This window comes from Strix uralensis, chromosome 7 (genome assembly GCF_047716275.1).
Source record: "Strix uralensis isolate ZFMK-TIS-50842 chromosome 7, bStrUra1, whole genome shotgun sequence".
Taxonomy (NCBI): Eukaryota; Metazoa; Chordata; class Aves; order Strigiformes; family Strigidae; genus Strix; species Strix uralensis.
The window spans coordinates 22,469,185-22,488,419 of record NC_133978.1 but is presented as its reverse complement, the minus strand read 5'-3'; the positions used below and the strand labels follow the sequence as shown (position 1 = coordinate 22,488,419).

The window sequence follows — 19,235 nt, the reverse complement described above, 5'->3', positions numbered from 1 at the left end:
GATTCACCCAAAGGTGTTTCCTCTGCCAGTCATCTGAGAGAAAGAAACTAATCTTTTGGATTTCATTGTTTCTATAGCAAAAGAGCCACAGTACCGACCTGTCTCAAGTTTAGACATTTCACTTTGTCCTTGATCAAGGAAAATTCCCAGACGCACACAACCGAGCTTGTTCCAGATGTGATTATGGTAGTTGCTGAAGGACATACAGCGCAGAGGCACTTTCCCCAGTCTGCCATGCACTCAAACGTAGTCATGTTCTGTACAAGAAAGAAGCTTAAAGTCAAATGCTCATTTGGTGATGCCATGCATTTATTAATACTAAATGGCGGATTCAATTTTCAGAACTGAGCCTCCATTTCTTCAATTCCAGGAAAGAAAAGCTCATTTTAACCAGTGTATGCTCACAGCACAGCTGCATATGTACACGCACAGGCTGTGGCTGCATGCAGCTGTGCCATCTTCCAAGGGCCAAACAGGAAAGCTGGACAAAGGTCAGTGTCTTATGTTTTAGGAGACCTGAGTCCCAATCCCTCTTTTGCCACAGACTTCCTACATAACTTCAGGCAAACTCATTCAGCTACCATATAGTGACAGAACACAAACATTCAACGTAGATTAAACAGAAAGCTCAGGATGTGACAGCCACTGCTAACAGAGTTAGTGCCAGGCTCTGAAACCCTCCTCTTACGTGGATCGAAAAGTCAAAAGCCAAAGCACTAAATTCCATTCTGTGCCAACGGCTCTGTTAGCAGCACCCAAATCAGCCTAAAGTCAGGTCTATTACACATTGCTACAATTAGAGCACAAACATCCTTCTGCTCACATTCTGCATTAGCTCTCTCCCACACAACGGGGACAACACTATAGTGCTAATGATTCTGGTGGAGCTGGGTGGCACAGCTACAAAAACTATACCACAGACAGAACAAACCTTTACCTACTTACAATGAGAACAAAAATTTCTTTGAAGCCCATGTCCAGAGACACTGTTGGCGAGGAGAGAACTCAAGTTGGACTCCCAACTACTTCTCACAGTGACTGTAATCACATTCACTATGCTCAGTGTCACTAGGCTCAGTGACAATCAACTTTTGAAGAGACAAAACAAATAATTTAAACCTACAGCAGCATTATGAATTGCTAAGCACTGATTTGAATTGAAAACAAGGGAGAAAACTCTCAATAATTTTATACAGGGAACAGAAACTAAAATACATCTCATGGCTTTTCCACTTCCATTGACTGTGGGTATGTCTGTAAAAACATGATGTGGCTTGCACAAATACCCAAGTCAGTATCTCGCTGAATGATGTATTCTGCTATTCTGGTACCCAAGCTAACTCAGATGTTTTTGTGTGTTGTAACATTGTTCCAAACACATCCAAAAATCAGTGTGGTTGTGATAGAGGAAGAAACTAGATCTGTCAAGGGCCCTAACAAGCAGTGTGATGACACAGAATGTTGATTTTTTTTAACAGCAAAGAAGTAAGAGTATTAACTTTCCAGAATAGAAGATATTCTTTTGAATGAATGCACTGGGCTAAGCTTGGGAGCAAGAGGGAAACTGACAGATGGTCCTACTTTAATTCCAGCAGAAAGTTCTGCACAATGAAATTTCTAATCAGTGGACAGAAGACCTTGTGTTGTCCTTACAACCTATGAAATGGGGTTTCCTCTTCATTTTGATGGACAACACAGGCACTGGAAGGAAAACTTGATATAATTTAGAGGGGAAATGCCACATTTTCGAGCAGTGTAGAATGACTTTTGGGATATCCAACTTGAGATTCCTCATGAAGTTTGACTGTGAGAAAGTACTATAGAGCATCCTCTGAAATCAGCTCCCCAGTATTCTCTGAAATGGGTGCCCAAACCAGCCAAAGACCACAACATACCATTTCTGGAATTCTTAGACTTATTTACCTTCTCAGACCCATAGTTGCCAAAGCAGCATGTGAAGTCCTCAAATCCCCAGCAGAATGTTTTGCTCCAAAGAGGAGGAATCAAAACTTTATTTTTTTCAACAGCCAGAATGCCTTTCTCAGTATGAACAATGTGCCCAATAGGTCCCTTGGGATAGTCTGACAAGACAGAGAAGATATTTAATTCTGTTGTTTTTAGAGCACTTATGTTAACTTTCCTCCTTGCACAACCTGTGTGGTGAGGCTGGCAAGACCTACAGCTGGGCTCAGTGCTGTGGGCAGGCCCACAGACAGAAATCCACTCTACAACTGAGATTCCAGACAGGAGAGTGGAAACACTCCTCTCCAACAGAGCACATAAATCCATGCAGATGGAGTGATGTGCTCCAAAGGAGGGGGTTTAACAGCAGTGCCATTAAGCTCCTTTTTATTGGCAGACTGCCTTATGCCATGTACTACAGAGGATGCTGGGTATGTCACCAACACCTCTGTAGTACAGCCATGGAACCCCACTGTCCCCACAGATGTGTGCTATAAAGAACACCACCATGAGATGAAAACGTAGACACACTGAAATTTTCCAGGCTTCTTCATGGTAAGAAAAGTAGCAGACTAAGATAAAGATGAAGAAAAGAAAAGAGAAGTGGGGAAAGACCGCATTTACTTTGCTGTTGAATATAAAAAGAAAGAATATGAATGGAAAACAGTGAGCTTTATGTTTCAATTTAACATATTCAGAATGCAGAAGAGAGAAAAGATTTAGGTGTCTTATTAAAAAAAAAAAATCTGTTCTGAACTCTAAAACAGAAGTTTCAAGATTTCTCCTGAGTATTTGTTTTCAATGCCCACTCACAATACACACACACAAATAACAATTGGCAGAAGGAATCTTAATTGTATCAATTCATACAAAGCTGTGTGACTATTTTTGCGCAACTGAAAATCCAGATCGCCCTATCCAAGATTTCTGTATTTATTAGCTCAGAAAATGGAGCACAGCCCCTGCAGCACCTTTTATTGTAACTGGTGAGAGCTTCAGATTTTGCAGGCTGCTCATAAAAGGAGGAAGAATTCCACTTGAGTGAAGGGACAGCACAATCTCTCTTCCTGATGAACTTTTCCCTTGGGCATTCCTGGATGGATGTGGTTTTGAGAAGAGCTAGAACAAAAGAATGGCATTGAAAAATGAATCTCTATTTGCCAGATCATGCAGGAGACACATCTGTTTAGATCCTTAATCACAGACTTCAGGACTATTGTACATGAATCTCTTCATTAAAATAAAATCTTACCCTTATTACATTTTCATTAGACTACATCCCTTCCTCACAGAGATACGAAGCTAATCCCAGCAATTCAGGAGAAGAAAGAAAAGTATAGGTGAGACTTTGAGCTGCTTTTATTTGGCTGTACCCATTCCCAGACTAGTCGTTACTTATGTGACTGTTCTGAAGGAGCAGAACCCAGATTTGATGCCACAGATGTATGGCATACAACAGGAACAGCGTGATTAGAAACTGGAATCATACACATGTGAATGGGCACATACTGATGTAGTACACAATCTGAAGTAGTCTATAGCCCATCTTTTAGCAGATTTAAATCAGAAAATGTCTCTGATTTAAGTTTCTATTCTTGCTTTCCTGTTGAAATACTACAAGATCAAAATAAATTATGCTCTCTACTCTCATGACAAAGTGGTACCTGCTTTGGTATCTGTCCAAAGTTGCTGATAAAACCCAGAATGGTGCTCTTAATCAGAGGATCTTTAATGTTGTTGAGGTCCATCTTGTTTCCGTAGAAATAAGGATGATAGGTGTTAACCGCCTCCACCGCAGCTGAGCCATGTTGCTTGTGGCCAAAAATCAGATCTATCCAGCGATGGAGGTGTGCACTGACATAGTCACTTTCCAGTGCCTGAAATTAATTCAGTAGAGAGTATCCATTACAAATGCATTACCACTTTCCAATCCCTGCTAGAGACCTAAATTATGTGCAGGTAAGTCTTCACACTTTCAGCTCCTCCCGTACCACCGTTCTCAGCCCATCCTCACAAAATGTGACCAAAGAGATGAAAGGTGGATCCCTAAAGGAAAAGGAAGGACAGAATGCAGCATGCTTGACTTAACAGACAGCAGGAGCAATATCCTCAGAGACAGCATAGGCAGGTTCCACAAAGAAAAGTGCAAGCACCCCACAGATCTTGGCACATCCTTCAGCTTCCAGCATACATTAAAGCCTGTGCTATCCTGCCTTCACCAATACTGTTATAAGATGGTTTAAATGAGCAAAACATTTATTAGCATTTGGTACCACCACACGGCACTATAGACAAGCCACAGGTGAATTTCTATTTGTAGAAACATGCCTTAGTTATGAAGCACACTGAGTAGCAGAATCTTTATTTGAGAAGATACATATAAACATAGATTGGAAAGGGAGATGACTAGCAGAGGGACTTTAAGTTGGGTCTGAAGGATACAGCAGGAGAGGCTGCATGCCATGAACCAGCCAAGAGAATGTAGAGCTTGCAGTGAAATGGCAAAGGATGCTGTAAGCCAAGACAGGGAAGGGGTTTTGCAATAGCAGAGTTGGGGTGTAGTGGGGCAGTTGTATGACAGAAGCTTCAAGACTGCCTGGGTTTGATCAACAAACGTTTTGCTACACTTGCAGGGCTTAAGCCAAGACAGTCACAGCACCAGATTTCCTCACCCTGGAAAAACTCAGGGTCTGAACTTTTCTCCCCAAAATAATAAAGGGTTAACTTTAATTAGATTTGCCACCCATAGTGACAGGTATGTGGATTAATGAGATCAGAAGAAACAATTACTACTGAAGAAGACTGGGAGGGATGCTACAAGGCAATACATCCACCCCAGTGTGGGCTCCCTAGAAAGCTCAATGTAATCATAATGGAAAACTTGTGCTTGGAAGACCCAGACAGGAAGTTCATAAGCAGTGGACCCAAATTTCAACTGAACCTTTGCCCACCTCCAGGTTAGCCAGCCTTACCCATGAGGCTTCACCAAATGCTACTGTCCCTGCCATCACCTGCATCATCAAATTTTTGTGCATTCCCAAGCGGCCTTGCCCAATGATTCAAGCAGCAGTGTTAAGTATTATTAAAAATACTTTCCTATCTCCAAATCATTTGACTGAGCAATACTCCCTGATGCTCAGTTAAAGGTCTCCCAAGCAGACCATCCCACCCAAAGCACAGCAGAAATAAACAAGCTAATGGGATCCAGAACAATGGCTCATTTCACAGAGCAGACAGTTAGCCCAGTGCAGCTGGTTTAAATGACCCTGCCCACAGTTATAATGATCACAGGGCAGCTCAGAGAACAAGTACAGCATACAATCTGTCCCCTGCAAACAACAGGAAAACACTTATGAACAGACTCAGAACCCATCCTCATTAATAAAAGCAGTTAGTTCATGAATTACAAACTGTAAATTTTGCCTGGCATTACTGCCAGAGCAAAACAAAGCAACCAACAGAGCTGCAACTGTGCAGGCTCTCAGTATTTCACTGAGCACTGTGACAAGCCCAGCCTGGGAGGGAGAACTTGTGGTCTAAAGAGGAAGTAAATAAATTTCTTTAGTAGACTAGATTCCTAACTTATTAAACATGAAACAGGGAGCTACTCAGAGTTTTATGTCAAGAACAATTCTTTGCTCTCGCATTCTTTAAAGCATTAGCCAAACCTCAGAACAGTGTTGACCTGGGTCTGTTTAATGCACCAAACTCACCGTGAATCTTCCTAAAAATGACCATGATACCAGTAACAAGTACATCCAGTCTTGTGGATGATTTCAGAGGAGACAGAAACCTTCATGTTTCAGCATTCAAGATCCCTAACTCTTCACTTCAGGGTTAGACAAACTTTCCCAGGCAGGCTAATCAACTTTTTTCCACAGCAAGATTTCTTGCACCCTCCTGTGTAACACCTAGTACTAGCTATCGTTGGAGAGAGAATATTGCGCTGTCTGTACATGAGGTCTGATCAGGTCTGGCAAATCATTAAGAATACGAGTCTATAAACGTGATCTTTCATTTGCTAAACTGCTCCTATTTGAGATTTGAATTAATTTGTAGAAGTTGTGTGGCTTTATCAGCTGTGCCAATGTTATCAAATAGTGCAGCTCAGTGGAAGCAGGTCTGTAGAACAGAACAGATGGTAGAGAGGGCCCAGTATCCACATTACAGGCACTGTGGGGGCTTTACTTCAAACTAGATCTAGTCTGCTCCCACAGGCTGAATGCCACCAGCATCTGGAGTACACAACTGGAGCACAGCTTTTGGTTTCATTTCATACAAAACAAATCTAGTTCACACAATCTGAGATCACTCTACAATGAGGGTAAAACCATGCTATGTAAGGATGACTGATAGCTTTATTTCCAAACTGCACTCTTACTCCTAAGTACAAGGCAAAAGCACACTTTCCCCATTGTATCTAAGTGCCTTCGCAGTGCTCACCGTTACACAAGCAATAAGGAGCACAGCTCAGTATGTTACACTCCAAACAAGACAGAATATGAGACAGCATTTCTCCCTATGTTTTTCTTTAACAAACATCAGAGTAAAATTGCAGCAGCTTTTAGGCATCCATGGATTTCTGTCCGCAGTACCTCTGTTAGGGAAGGACAGTGTTGTCTTTCTTATGTTTGGGAAACTGGAGAACAGAGACTAAGCATCTTGGAAGGTCACAGAGAGAGCATGAGATAGAGCAGTGAAAGGAACTAGAGAGCCCCAAAACCTCCATGCACGTTTGACCTCAGTGGCCAAAACCTATTTGCAGTGGGTAGCACTGAATTGCATCCCTGCAAGGGAAGGAACTGGGCACTCCCTAGGCTGAACTTTTTATTTTAGCAAGGACTGTACTTCGAGCAGCAAGTCTGCAGTGCACACAACACTTACATAAGGATCTCCTTCCTCATAGTAGATGTATCAACATGTGATTACAGGCACCGACAAAAACTCAGGTCTCTCTTCCCTTCCACTACCTTTCAGTGTGACTAGAGCTCTGAGCCTCTAAATGCAGCTTCAGAGATGTCTGACTCAGTAATACCTAATACTGTGTATGTACAGGAGCTTAAACAGTCTGAACATGGTTCTTAACCTCTCTGCATCTCAGTTCTTTGGCAAAAACATTCTGTCCTTATACCCTCAAGCTAATAGGTTGCAAAAAGTCAGGGGACAGAGAAAAATGAAAACTAGGTTCTGGGGGGGAATTTTGACAGTGAACAGTGTTTTCTGACAGTGAACAGTGTTTTCTTTCCAAATCAAAACAAAACCCCCAACTCTCAAGTTTTCTCATCCACCACCACCACCCCCCCACACCCAATTCTAAATTTGGAAAAATTACATCCTTTTATTTTAGTAATAATGAAGCTATATACCATACAATATTAGTCATAGCAGCTACATCATAAAATAAAATATTTTAGTTCAGCCTGTAATCTAATATAAACATTTCAATGAAAAGATAATTTTGAAATGTTTTCATAACAAAGACAGAAAGTTGAAATGATTTATTGAGGCATTTTCTTGTTACTACTGACACACTCCCATTTCAATCTGACTAGTTTTCTGGTGAAAAGCTCTTGCACACATTTTTTTTCCAGGCAGGTCTACTCACTATGTGCTTGTCAGCCCAGTAATACTGGGCTGTGATCAGACTTACACAGGTAACTACTATAGAAGTAAAAAGTAAAACAAAGAACAAGATCAATGTAGCTTCTGTGAAGGGACTGTATGCTGTAAATTCAACATACTGGCTTGGGTTACTAAACTGTGTGTCAACACACCACTGAGTCAAGCTACTAGGCATGGAGACACTTGACACTTGCTAATAATAGTAAGCAGCTATTCTCCACACCACATAGCTTGGAATATCAATTCACAAGCTTTTATGTATTGAGGCAGGATTCTGGGGCAAAAAGTCGTAGGTGACACCTTTTAATCACATTTTCAAAATTATCGAAAACCACAATTTTAATAAGTATATACAAAAGTTATCCATTTCAAAATAGGTAAAGTAGCAAGATAGGAATTTAACTTCTTTTAAATTTTTTTTAGCATTATTGTTTTGACACAGATTTAAAGTGAAGTGTTCAGGTCATGAATTCACAACAGAGACTAAAGGAAGCCTCTTAATCAATTAAACCAAAAAATGAATGATTCTGTGATTCTGTGAAATATCTCACTATATATTCAACAGTCCTAAAAAAGAAACAAAGACAGGACTACTGCATTAAAAAGTAGGTAAGCACAGGCTTAGATCATAGTTCACTCACAGGAGTAACCTGAGCACGTGTGAATGAGTCCAGAGTTGAACAGGCTCACTCTCAGCTATTGACAAGCCAAAGTGTTTGCAGCATCAGGAACCTATACAGACAGCATGGGATGCAGGCACTACAAAGCACTGACTTGTCTTCAGAATACAATGTTTTAACAACAATTAATTCTCTGCAAGATATGCAGATGATGCACACTACCAGGAGTCTGTTCTCTTAAAACTGGTTTAATGAAAAAAATTTTCTTCAGGATGGATTCACAGCCCATAGGGCAGCTTATAAGGAATTTTTTTGTAGTTGTTTTTTAAACATGGATAAAAATGGTGTTGCCAAACATGGGACTAAGGCTAGATTACTGACAGCACCCAAAATGGCTGCAGGGAGAAGGAGATGTAAGAAGAGGCCAGAATAAATAAATCAAACAGATGTGTAGGGTCTCAAGAGGGATAGGAAAGACACTTTAGGTATGAGGAGTGGAGCCATACAGAAATTCAAAATATAAGGGCATGGAAAAGGAGACTTGTATGTACCATCAAACAATGAAGATAGTCCCCTTCCATTTGTCTCTGTACTGACTTGAAACAAGGTATCAGGACATCAGAAAGAATAAGAGGAAGATTCAAGAGAATGCCAAAGAAAAGCATGTAAATGATTTAGTAGTATGGACAATCACAAGAAGTATGGACTCTGGATGCAGCAGAGAACTGCAAAACAAGGGACATGATAACTCGATGGAAGCATGGTGGTTGTTGTCAATGATAAGGGAACAGTGGATAAAAGAATATTTACAAGACAAGAGTATGACTCTGGTTCTGTTCAAAACAGGAACAAAAAGTTAAGGCAGTCAGTTAAGGAGGTCAGAGACAGGATTTAAACCAGCATTTGGAGAGGTCAACTGAAGAAAGGCTTATTTAGAGATATCAAAATAGAGAAGATAGTTGTATCCACAGGTTTGTATATAATAATCTACAAAGAGATTACAGAGTGAAAGCTGAACCCCCAAGGGCAGGACCTGCATAACACAGGAGAGGTGAGAAGAACCCACTGAGGCAGAAACTGAAGGTACATGTGACAAATCAGGATGATGCAATGCCTTGAAAATCATTGCTAATTTTTTAGTCCCACCAATGCTAACACACATAATCATCATACTTCTTGTACACAGCAGCAATCTACATGGACTCACAAATACAGATTGACTCCTTTTGCCAGAAGAAATCTGATGAGATGATGCAGGGGCACCACAGTACAGCCCATTCCCTTTTCCGCTCTAACAAAAAGAGAGACCTGCACCAAGATATTCTGCTGCAAAGTCTGCATTCAGTGCAACAACCTTCATACAGAATTGCCTTTGCACTTACTACTACGTAGCAGGTGACATCATACAGAAGTTAAGGCTTTCTAACTATTAATAGATAGCACTAATTGCAGTAAGTCTCAGGACCTTAAAGCTATTTGCTTTGCCAAGGCTGACTCCATTAAAGTCAGGAAATCACATTAGGTTTCCTCCCACAAAAACAAAAAAATAAGTGTAGTCCTGGCATGACTCAGAGATGGAGGTAGATAGTTTAAATAAACACACAGCTGTTTAGCAACAACATGGAATGTATGCATATAAATGCCATGTGCATGCATTATATGTTCACATACCCTTACGGGCTGAGATAGGTGCATGCCACAGACCTAGATACAAATCTCACCTGGTCTGGAAAGTTGGCCTTGATTCAGGGTGAATTGTTAGGCAGACAAGTAGACATGCAAAGCTCAGAACCCACATGAACTCTGCAAAGACAGGATGCTTTTGGATCTAACGTTTTAGTTTGTGACTCTGGCCTTCAGAGTTTCATTTTCAGTGGGACCCAGTTCAGAATTTTGTCACAAATCTTGATATTCACTGACCTGTCTGTGCAGGAGAATGAATTTATGGGGGTCTCCATCTGCCCAAGGAGGAAGCTGCACATCTCCCAGCACTGTTCCATCCTGCATGCAGCCTGTAGGAATTACAAAGGCAGAATTAAAAACAAGAATCACACATACTGCAAATCGGAACAGCTTTTCTAAAACACTGAAGTCAAAGGAAATTGAGGCGATTTTCATACATGCAGTTTCAGGTTCTACATCAAATATAGTGCCATAGAACACTGCAGAACCATTTTCTCCTGGGATTTCTAATACAGTAATAAAGCACTGAGAAGGTGTTCTAGTAACTGTCGCCAATACAGTAAAAATATGCATGTCCTCAGCACAAACCATTTTAGCACAGGCTGCAAACTCAGACAAGACAAACCTGTTGGCACAACTTTTTATACATAATCCTGTGGGCCTAACTGCCAGATACTCCTCCTAAAGCAGCCACTGAGAGAGATTTTGTTCTCAAGTCCTCTGCAATCTGATTCTTTTCAGAAGGTAAGCATATGTTCCTAAATCAGAGCACAGTGTTGCACAACTGCATGAATTCAAATCTAAGTTGAGGCTCAGGCCTGGGACTGCTAGTTTCCTTACAGTGTAGCAGTGAACAGATTCACGTTCTTGGCTTTGCCTATTGTAAAAACTTCCTGTATATTTGTTCCCTATTGGCAAGATTCTGGTGTCTTTTTTAGGTCCCTCCGCTTGATTCCACTCAGGTCAGTCTCTGGATCTTGATTTCAGCCAGGCTCTGTTTCTTCATTTCCTATCAGAACAAAACTATTGCAATTACTTCTTATCTTTTAACAATCTTCTAACACCTTTTTCCCATTCTGCTCCTTTCTTAGCATGTCTCATTTTGCTGAGATCTTAAATACAATTATAGCTAGACCTCAATGCCATGGGTGAAGTTGCTTTTGCCATCACCAATTTAGGATGATTCTTAAGGTATTTCTCCTCTACCTTAATCGTTAACCAACATGTGTCCACTACAAAAAGAAGCTTTGCATTGCAAATGATATTAATTTCCTGTAAAGTGAAGTGAATCAGGACTTCCATGTTTATTTCTGAATACTATTTTATCTGGATTCTCTCTGACCCTCGATCACTGATGCAGGAAGGTCTAGACACAGTGTACATTCAGAAGGGATTGTGATGCTACTTCGGGCCAGGGACAATATATCAAGTTCATGTGACTTGTGCAGAACCTTTCAAGATAATAGTGAGGACATCTGGCAATTTTAATCACCAGAGGCATGAGATTTCAAAAAACACCTTTCACCAGCACCATTTAACAATTGATCCATCTCCAAAAATCAAATTAATATATTGTTCATAGCCACGTAGATGTAATGATACAGACCAAATTTTCAAAAGCAGACAAGTACATTGCTTATATTAAAATCTGTCTTTGTCTGACAAAATGTGTAATTCCTTTGCATAGTAACTACAGTCCTTTCTGAGCTGGAAACTTGGTTCTTCTGATATCATTCAGATATCAGAAGCTTGTATTCTTGTAGCCTTATTTTAATAAAAATTGATCGCTCATTGCTAGAGAGCCTCATCAGTCCATATAGTCCAGAGACCAACTTTCAACATGTAATCTGGATCTTCTCCTTTGGCAGGATGCTGGTGAACAGAAGGGGAGCACTGAAGTCCCTGCTACTTACCAAGTTCAAAGTGATTTGCATTGGTCAGGAACTCTGGCAAGTAGAAGAATTCAGGGATGAGTTCCCTGACATCACTCATGTTGTCTCTTGATGCCGATTCCCATGTACTCTTGACACTGTGAAACATCCTGTCTGCAACATCAAAACTCCCACCCTGTGAAATGGAGACAGACAAAAAGACTTCAGTGTGAATATTCTGTTAATATGTTAAATGTTAAATAAGAAGCAGATGCAGAATCTTAGCCAATTCTTCAATAATCACCTTATCACATGTTTGATTAGGTGATATCTCAAGATCTGTCCCAGCTCTAATTACTGTGATATTATAGTTGGGGTTGTCTTAGTTCTGATTTGTAGATATGTAGGTTGAGAATACCATAAAGCCTGGAGTCTTAGCATAGCTTGCAATAACACAGAGGCAAGCAGAAATTTTCATGGGCATCTTGAGAATATCAGCATACCCATTATTAATGCTTCTGAAGGCAATTCATTCCTTTCATCCCAAAGCAATTTGCAAGCAGTGGACACAACTTCAGTGTTTTCACTTCAGTTGAGACCCAAATGGTTGTGAACAATCTTATATGCAATTCTCCTGAGAAAAACCTTTGGGGAAGTGGGGGTACCACCGAAATAACATTCATCAGATCCAAGCAAACAGGAAAGGCACATTGGGCAGGAGCCCACAGGGACTGTTCATTCCTTATGGGAAGGAGGGAGAGCATAAAGAAAGGAAGAAAGGAAGAATGTCTGGGTCCCAAGCTGCATCGATGTGTAAGGAAGAAGAAACAAACTACCTCACACCCTGAGAGCATTTGAACATGTTTAGTTTAATGAGAGTCAAACACTAGACAAAAGCAGCTTTAGTAGCCCAGGACATCATTCTGAACTAAGGCCTCAAGAAGAAAGAAAAAAAATAATTATAAAGAATCACTTACTGAATGAAGGGTATATGCCCTACATTGGAGCCATACTTTCTACAGGATTTTCTAATGGGATTTCAGATACTGTATGCATTTGTAAAAATCCAGGTTCTGCTTTACATAGGGACCCCTACACTGGGCATGAAAGGATTTATTTTAATGTAAAATTTCTACAATAACGGAAATGACTAAAGAGCAACCAGTTTTTGAGATCATTTGAATGAGTTTGTCAGAAAGAACAAGTTGTTTCAGAAGAAAGCTGACTTTTTAACTGTATAAAGTGACAGAACAAATTATTTCTCAATACCTAGTTCAGGTGCTGGCAGCAGTATAGCTGCCAACTGCAGCATGCTCCCAGGCTAATACAGGTGTTTCTCATTGGGGTTAATTAATTTGGATTATGTGTCATGGGACACAACATTACATCCCACTGCCAGTGCTCAAGAGAGATTGTCAAAGATAGAACTAGTATCTCTAAACAGTTCTGCGGTGCAGTGAAAATGTATAATTGCTCACCCTCAACTATTCAATACTCAAAGCTGCTTCACTAGGCAAAATGAATAAGCCAGCAGGATTACAGAATGAAGACACTAAAACCCAGAGGTGGTGCAAGAGTTAATCTGTTAATGAATATGAGATGCAGTTAGGTTCTGTCTATGGCTGACCTCTTGGGAAAACTCAATAGCTTTTGGTTAGTTTTCTCTCTGCTGTAGACTGCTGCATGTGCCAGATGAGGAAGATGCTGTCCTTCTGCACAATGACAGTCAGCTGAAGCTTTGACTTGCAATCTATTAAATAGTAAAATAATATCTAAGCATCCTCATGCTGTAAGGATGGGATCCCATTCCCATGGATCAGATGAACCCTGAGCAGTAGTTCCCACATTGGTTTCTCCCTTTTTGACCACCTGAGTATCTGCACACTTCTGATGCAGCTCCTTTGGATCTACAAACTCTGCTAAGTCTGGGAACTGCAAGCCAAGAAATAACTTTTGCTATATGTTTTGTTAGGGAGAAACTACCTTCATGGATAAGATATCAAAATGAAGAAGTCAATAAACCCTAAATTCTGAAGTCACATCTCCTTGCTTGTCTTTTGAGATAGACTCCCACCAAAAGTCAACACATATTCCAGATGGAAAGACCCCATCCCTGTTTCCCTTGATGTGAATTCTGACCGGGCTTTTGGTCCAGCCTCACCCATAAATGACAGTATAGTTCTGCTTTACCTCCTTGCCCTTCTTCCTTATACCACTGACAATTGTGAAGCCTTCCCACACTCACTCAGGGACTGAGTGAAAAAGTGGCTAATCACATGAGTAAGCTTAGCTGGAGTTAATCTGATGCACAAGGTCATCTTGTTCTTGATCATTATTAGGCAGGGACCCTTGGAGTCAAATTCAAATTGAAATTAAAACAGAGTAGAAAAAGGACTATAAATAAATCAACAGCTAACAAGTATCTCATTGAAGCATATTAAAGGGCTTTGTATATTTAATCTGCACACAGTGTGCTGTGTCTGGTGGTGATTGATGCTTTTTCATCTTTTTTTGCAGCTTTTATGAGAGCTGATGCTAATCTCCTGAGAAACAATATGATTTGTAATAAAAAGATTACCTGTATTAAATAAAAATAATATATACATAGGAAATGCTGTTAGTGCGACAAATCTGGTTAAAGATATTACCACCACGAAAAAATGTGATTTTTTCCCTGGCTGTCTAATTCATTTTAGGGAAAAGTAATATCTTTAAAACTTAAGCCTGTATTATTTATAAAGGAAGCAATAACTGATTTTCCCATTTCCTATATTAATAAATTTATTTGCATATATTTATATCAGAATTAATGAGTTTTCTCTCTCTATGAATGCAAAAACTGCACTGAAAGGGAAAAAGAGAATCAAGAATTGCTTTATGCCTTTAGATTGCAAGATGACATAAACTCTTATGGCTTTTCTATAGCTAGACACAGTAAGTCTCTGTTTTCTTTTCTTTCAGTAGAGGCCTTAGACTGTCATCAGAAATACTGGAAAAATATGCTTTTTAAAATTACAGTTCAGCAAGGTATATACAAAGCAACTAGTCAAAGTGATCTCTAGAGAGAATTTAGAACTTCCCATGTTTATAAAACTAAACATCACTGATCCTTGGTGGTGCTTTAACCTAAAGACCTCAAAGTGTTTCTAAAAGATTCTTAAGAAGGTGCAAAGAGTTACCACACACCCAGAGATGCTAAGAAGTAATTACCTGAAAACAGTGCTTAAATGACTGCTCAAGAGTCAGTGACACAATGAAGAATAAGAACTGTATTCTCTCTAAGTACTTTTGAGAGGTAAATGCCAAGAAAGGACAGCTGAAATGCAACAGTGAGATAAGAATAAAAGGGGACAAAAGCTGAGTTGAATCAAAAGCAAGTCTCACTAATTATTGAGGACATGGGGTCCTAGAATGCCTTTCCAACAAAAACATTAAACACAAAAACCTTTGCTGCTTTTTTTGAGGTGCTGAGACCAATGCCTGAAAGGAATTTCAGGAGGTACTTGACTAAGGTGAAGTGAAATGTACCATCCAACACCTGTCTGATGAGCAGATTTTTTATCCATTCCGGTACAATATGCAAAGCCCATACAAACTTTTCTCCAGAGTCAGATCTCAATACACTTAAATAAAATGTAAAATAATTAGGTTTTGTAAACCCCTGTACAGTTCCCTTAGTAGAGGCAATGCTTCCTCATTGCCTTCTTCTGTGGTCAGGTGCAAATCAATTCTTTGACTTAAGAAACAAGATGTTACACCAATATCAATTTTTCACAAGGGGTGCACTCAAGTTGTTGCATTTCCTTGTCACGTGCATTCAGACTGGAAGTTTGCAGTTCTAAGCATAGCTTTTCCACTTTTTAAGATGCTGAGAAGCTTTCACAGCTTCCAACTCCACACCCTTCCAAGGTCTTAACTTTGGGAGTTCTCTTGACTTGATCATACAGTTCTCAGGTCTGCTGTTTGCCTGACTGCATCTCACAGTTAACAATTCCTAAGACACTATAGGACCAGTCACATGGGGGAAATGACAACGAGTTCAGCTGAACATGCAGCAACATCAGAGCGAAGGAATGAGAATGGAGGAAGTTCAACAGTTTCAGTGGATCCACATCCAGACAAAATTTTGAGTGCTTCAAATCTCAGCAGCCTTTGAAGATAACTATTCCCACAAAAATGCTGGTTACCTGCTAATCACACATAAACACAGCTGCAAAACAGCTACTCAGGCTGGGAACTTGTTATGCATGAAAAGTGAGCCAGTGAGATACAGCAGCCTTTGTTTTTTACTACAAAAATAACTGCTCCACAGTCATTCATGACTGCAGCTAACATATGGCTCACAGAGTGCGATGGTAACCATTGCCTCAGGTGGTTCACTAACCCATCAGCTACTGCTGGTAACAGCCAATATCATAGGGCTTATTACTTAATTAGCACAGCACTTTATTTGTATTAGTTCAGGGAAAGGAAAAGGGAAAAAAGGGGAAAAGGAAAAAAGGGGAAAAGGGGAAAAAGGGGAAAAGGGGAAAAAGGGGAAAAATGGGAAAAGGGGGAAAAAGACCAGCACAACAGCAAAGCACTTGGAAAGCTGCAAAAGATGTGGCCAGCCCTCACCATATGTACAGCAGCCTATGAGTGTGGCCTAGTTGTCTCCCTCACATTGCTCCATAAGGATAGGCAGATTTCAGCAAGACACTCCTTAAAAAACACACTTCTGAGGACCTGTCCTCCTGGTAGATGCTGCTATAACACAACACATATTACAGAAATAAAGGTAACAACTGTCTGCTACAGCCCAAGTGTCTGTGCTTATGCGTCACCAACTGCCTGCTGAAGAAGGCAGTCAGGAAATTTCGTGCCCCTGCATGGTGACCAGCTCAGAAAGGCAAGCACAAAGTTCAGTTTCCATGAAATTCAATCCCATGGTGAGTGTGTTTGGCACCATAAACCAGTGCCAAGTTCAGAACAAGCTAAAACAAAATATTCTTTCTGGAGCACTGGATGTAGTCTCACCCAATTTCTCCATCAGGGAGCTGATCCCATGATCGCTATCATTCCCCACCCACCAGAACCTGTGCGTCCTCATTTGGCCCAGGAATGCTCTTTATGCCACCACAGCCAGCTCCAAGTGCTTGCCTGTAGCTGCATTACTGTATGGGCACTTGGGCTTTGAATACCTACCATGAAGGTCTTATCTGCCCCAAAGTCAGAAGCTTATGTTCAGAGAGGTAGTAAAACATTGTCTGGGTGTTTACATGTCTCAGCTCTCACAAAATGCATCACAGGACCAAAACTAAATAATCCTTCTGCCTCAGAAAAAAATAAGATCATTAGGCATCAATCTTGCTCCCATTAAGATGTTTTCACTGAATTCAACAGACATAGCATAGAGCCTTCAGTGAGCCCAGGGTCCACACAGAGTATACAGAAAACGTCAAAAGAATTAATCCCCCTTCATTACACAGCCACTATAATGTGCTACATGGTTCATAACAAGGTGTAGGAGGGAAGCTATCTTGCCCCCTTACCTGCAGAGAACAGAAGGTCTGGGTAAATGGCTCCATTCGGACCAGGTAAGATGCCACTATAATTGCTGATGAATAGTGAGTACAGTAATGGCACTGGACTGACAGGTCTCCTGGAAATTGGACACAAATCAGATTCCAGTGTAAATATCACCATTTCAAGCCCATAGCATCCAGTTACCACAGCACAACTAAATAGGGAGTAGGTCTTTAAAGCAGATGTGTTCAAGGATCTGTGAGCAAAAGCACACCTTGTATACTTGCATTGAATGTGCACAGTTACTACTATCTCTGTATGGGGTTTTTGTGCCTTCCACATTTCCTTTTCTGAAGAATAACTTTCCAGACTATCTCTTTCCCCATTAGCACCAAAGAAGGTCTTGATCTCCAGAGGTTGACATCCTCAATGTCCCGTTTCCTTTTCTTAAAGTAGCTGTTAGATAAGCTGTGTGCAGCAGTCTTCTACATGCAGTTTAGCTAACAAACAAGACTAATGTGTGCAGCTTAGCTAACAGTGGAGGCTGCTTTTTGTTGGAGTGCCTTTTCCTGCTAAGGGAAGAGCAGAATGCAGCAGTACAAGGCACTTAAGGCAGTGTTTGCAGGAGTAATTTCTCTTTGAATCCTCAACCAGTTTGTATCCAGAAGCAAGAAGATCTTCTTGGCATGGTGCTTCCCTTAGCTACAGCTCTGGAAAGTTTTTGGGTGACCTTTTCAAAGGGATTTGCCAGCATCCCCAAAGGGCTGAGGGGCCTCAAGCCTCTGTTGTCTGTTAGTCTCCTAAAACACTCACCCTCACTCTTCTCCACCTCATTGTAGCGCTGGATGAACTTCCGTTTCCTCTCCACAGTCTGCGCTCCCATGGGCTTTGACAGGTCCCGAAAAGTATGAGGATTAGTAAGGTTTAGAGTCTGAAAAGAAAAACCAGCAAAGATGTAGATTTTTAGATCCCCAAGTCCTAGACATCATGACTAGCTCAGTGACACCAGATAGCAGCAAGGCTGTGTTGGAAGTTCCACCTATACCAGAAGGTCAGAGATGTAGTACTAAAACACCCATCTCCAGAATTGGGATGGGACTTGGAAAGAGAGTGGCAGCACATGCCACTGAAAGGACAGCATGTACAAGGAGCTTCACAAATAAAGGGCCTGGCAGGTTGCAAATTGCTCTCAAGGCTTTTCTGTCCAAACCTCCTCGTCAGAGGTCACAAGAAGCCTGTCCCTGCCTATCTGCTGAGCTGATGCAGCCTGCCCTTAACTAGGTACGTATTTAACAGATGTTCACCCACCTTTCTGAGGCAGAACATGATCCTCAGCATGCTGATTTGAAGATAAGGCTAATCTATAAAGAATCAGTACAGTTCAAATTAAGTATCTCAAATTTCGAACCATTGGTCTAGACCCCTCTGCTTCAATGGCATCATTCAACAAACCTTTGTATGGTTGCTATCACAGAAAGTACAGAATGCTGCAGCAAGCACTGACCTTGGAGTGATAGTCAGCAAGGACCCATGGAAACACAGGATACTGCATGTAATCATTGTAGCTGCGGCCAGCCAATGTGTTCAGGTACATGAGGTAATCAAAGTTGCTGATCTCCCTCTTCTGCCAGGGAAAGGAAACAAGCATTAAAATCTCCTAACTCCACCCCTGAAAACCATGCCTCAAAGGCACCCTCAGAGCCCTGTGGTTCTCAGGTCCACCAGGACAGGAATTATGGTGTAATCAATCACACATTGCCATTCAGATCAGCACAATATCTCTTATACAACAGTCCATTCAACAGAATCTGTCTTCATTCTGGCTCTTCAGACAGGCTATTTGCATTTGTCTATAATCACACAGTGCTTTTATGCTGTATTTGCATAACAGAGCACTTTTTCCCCATTTAAGAGTGAGTCAAATGCATGCCATCTGTACACTGGAAAATTATGGACAACTGCCTGTACAGAA

General features: G+C 40.8%; 1 protein-coding gene across 2 annotated transcripts in view; it reads right to left on the bottom strand.

Annotated features, from left to right (window-relative positions):
- Positions 1 to 19,235, bottom strand: part of WDFY4 (WDFY family member 4) — a 148,592-nt gene that overhangs the window by 13,816 nt on the left and 115,541 nt on the right. For both annotated transcript variants that reach the window (XM_074874849.1, XM_074874850.1), the window contains exons 49-57: positions 18,768 to 18,887; positions 18,077 to 18,194; positions 17,290 to 17,399; positions 11,801 to 11,954; positions 10,125 to 10,216; positions 3,627 to 3,839; positions 2,934 to 3,081; positions 1,924 to 2,081; positions 99 to 257 (exon numbers count right to left, since the gene is read on the bottom strand). In XM_074874849.1, the coding sequence (XP_074730950.1) occupies positions 99 to 257; positions 1,924 to 2,081; positions 2,934 to 3,081; positions 3,627 to 3,839; positions 10,125 to 10,216; positions 11,801 to 11,954; positions 17,290 to 17,399; positions 18,077 to 18,194; positions 18,768 to 18,887 (1,272 nt within the window). The remainder of the gene's footprint in view (positions 1 to 98; positions 258 to 1,923; positions 2,082 to 2,933; positions 3,082 to 3,626; positions 3,840 to 10,124; positions 10,217 to 11,800; positions 11,955 to 17,289; positions 17,400 to 18,076; positions 18,195 to 18,767; positions 18,888 to 19,235) is intronic.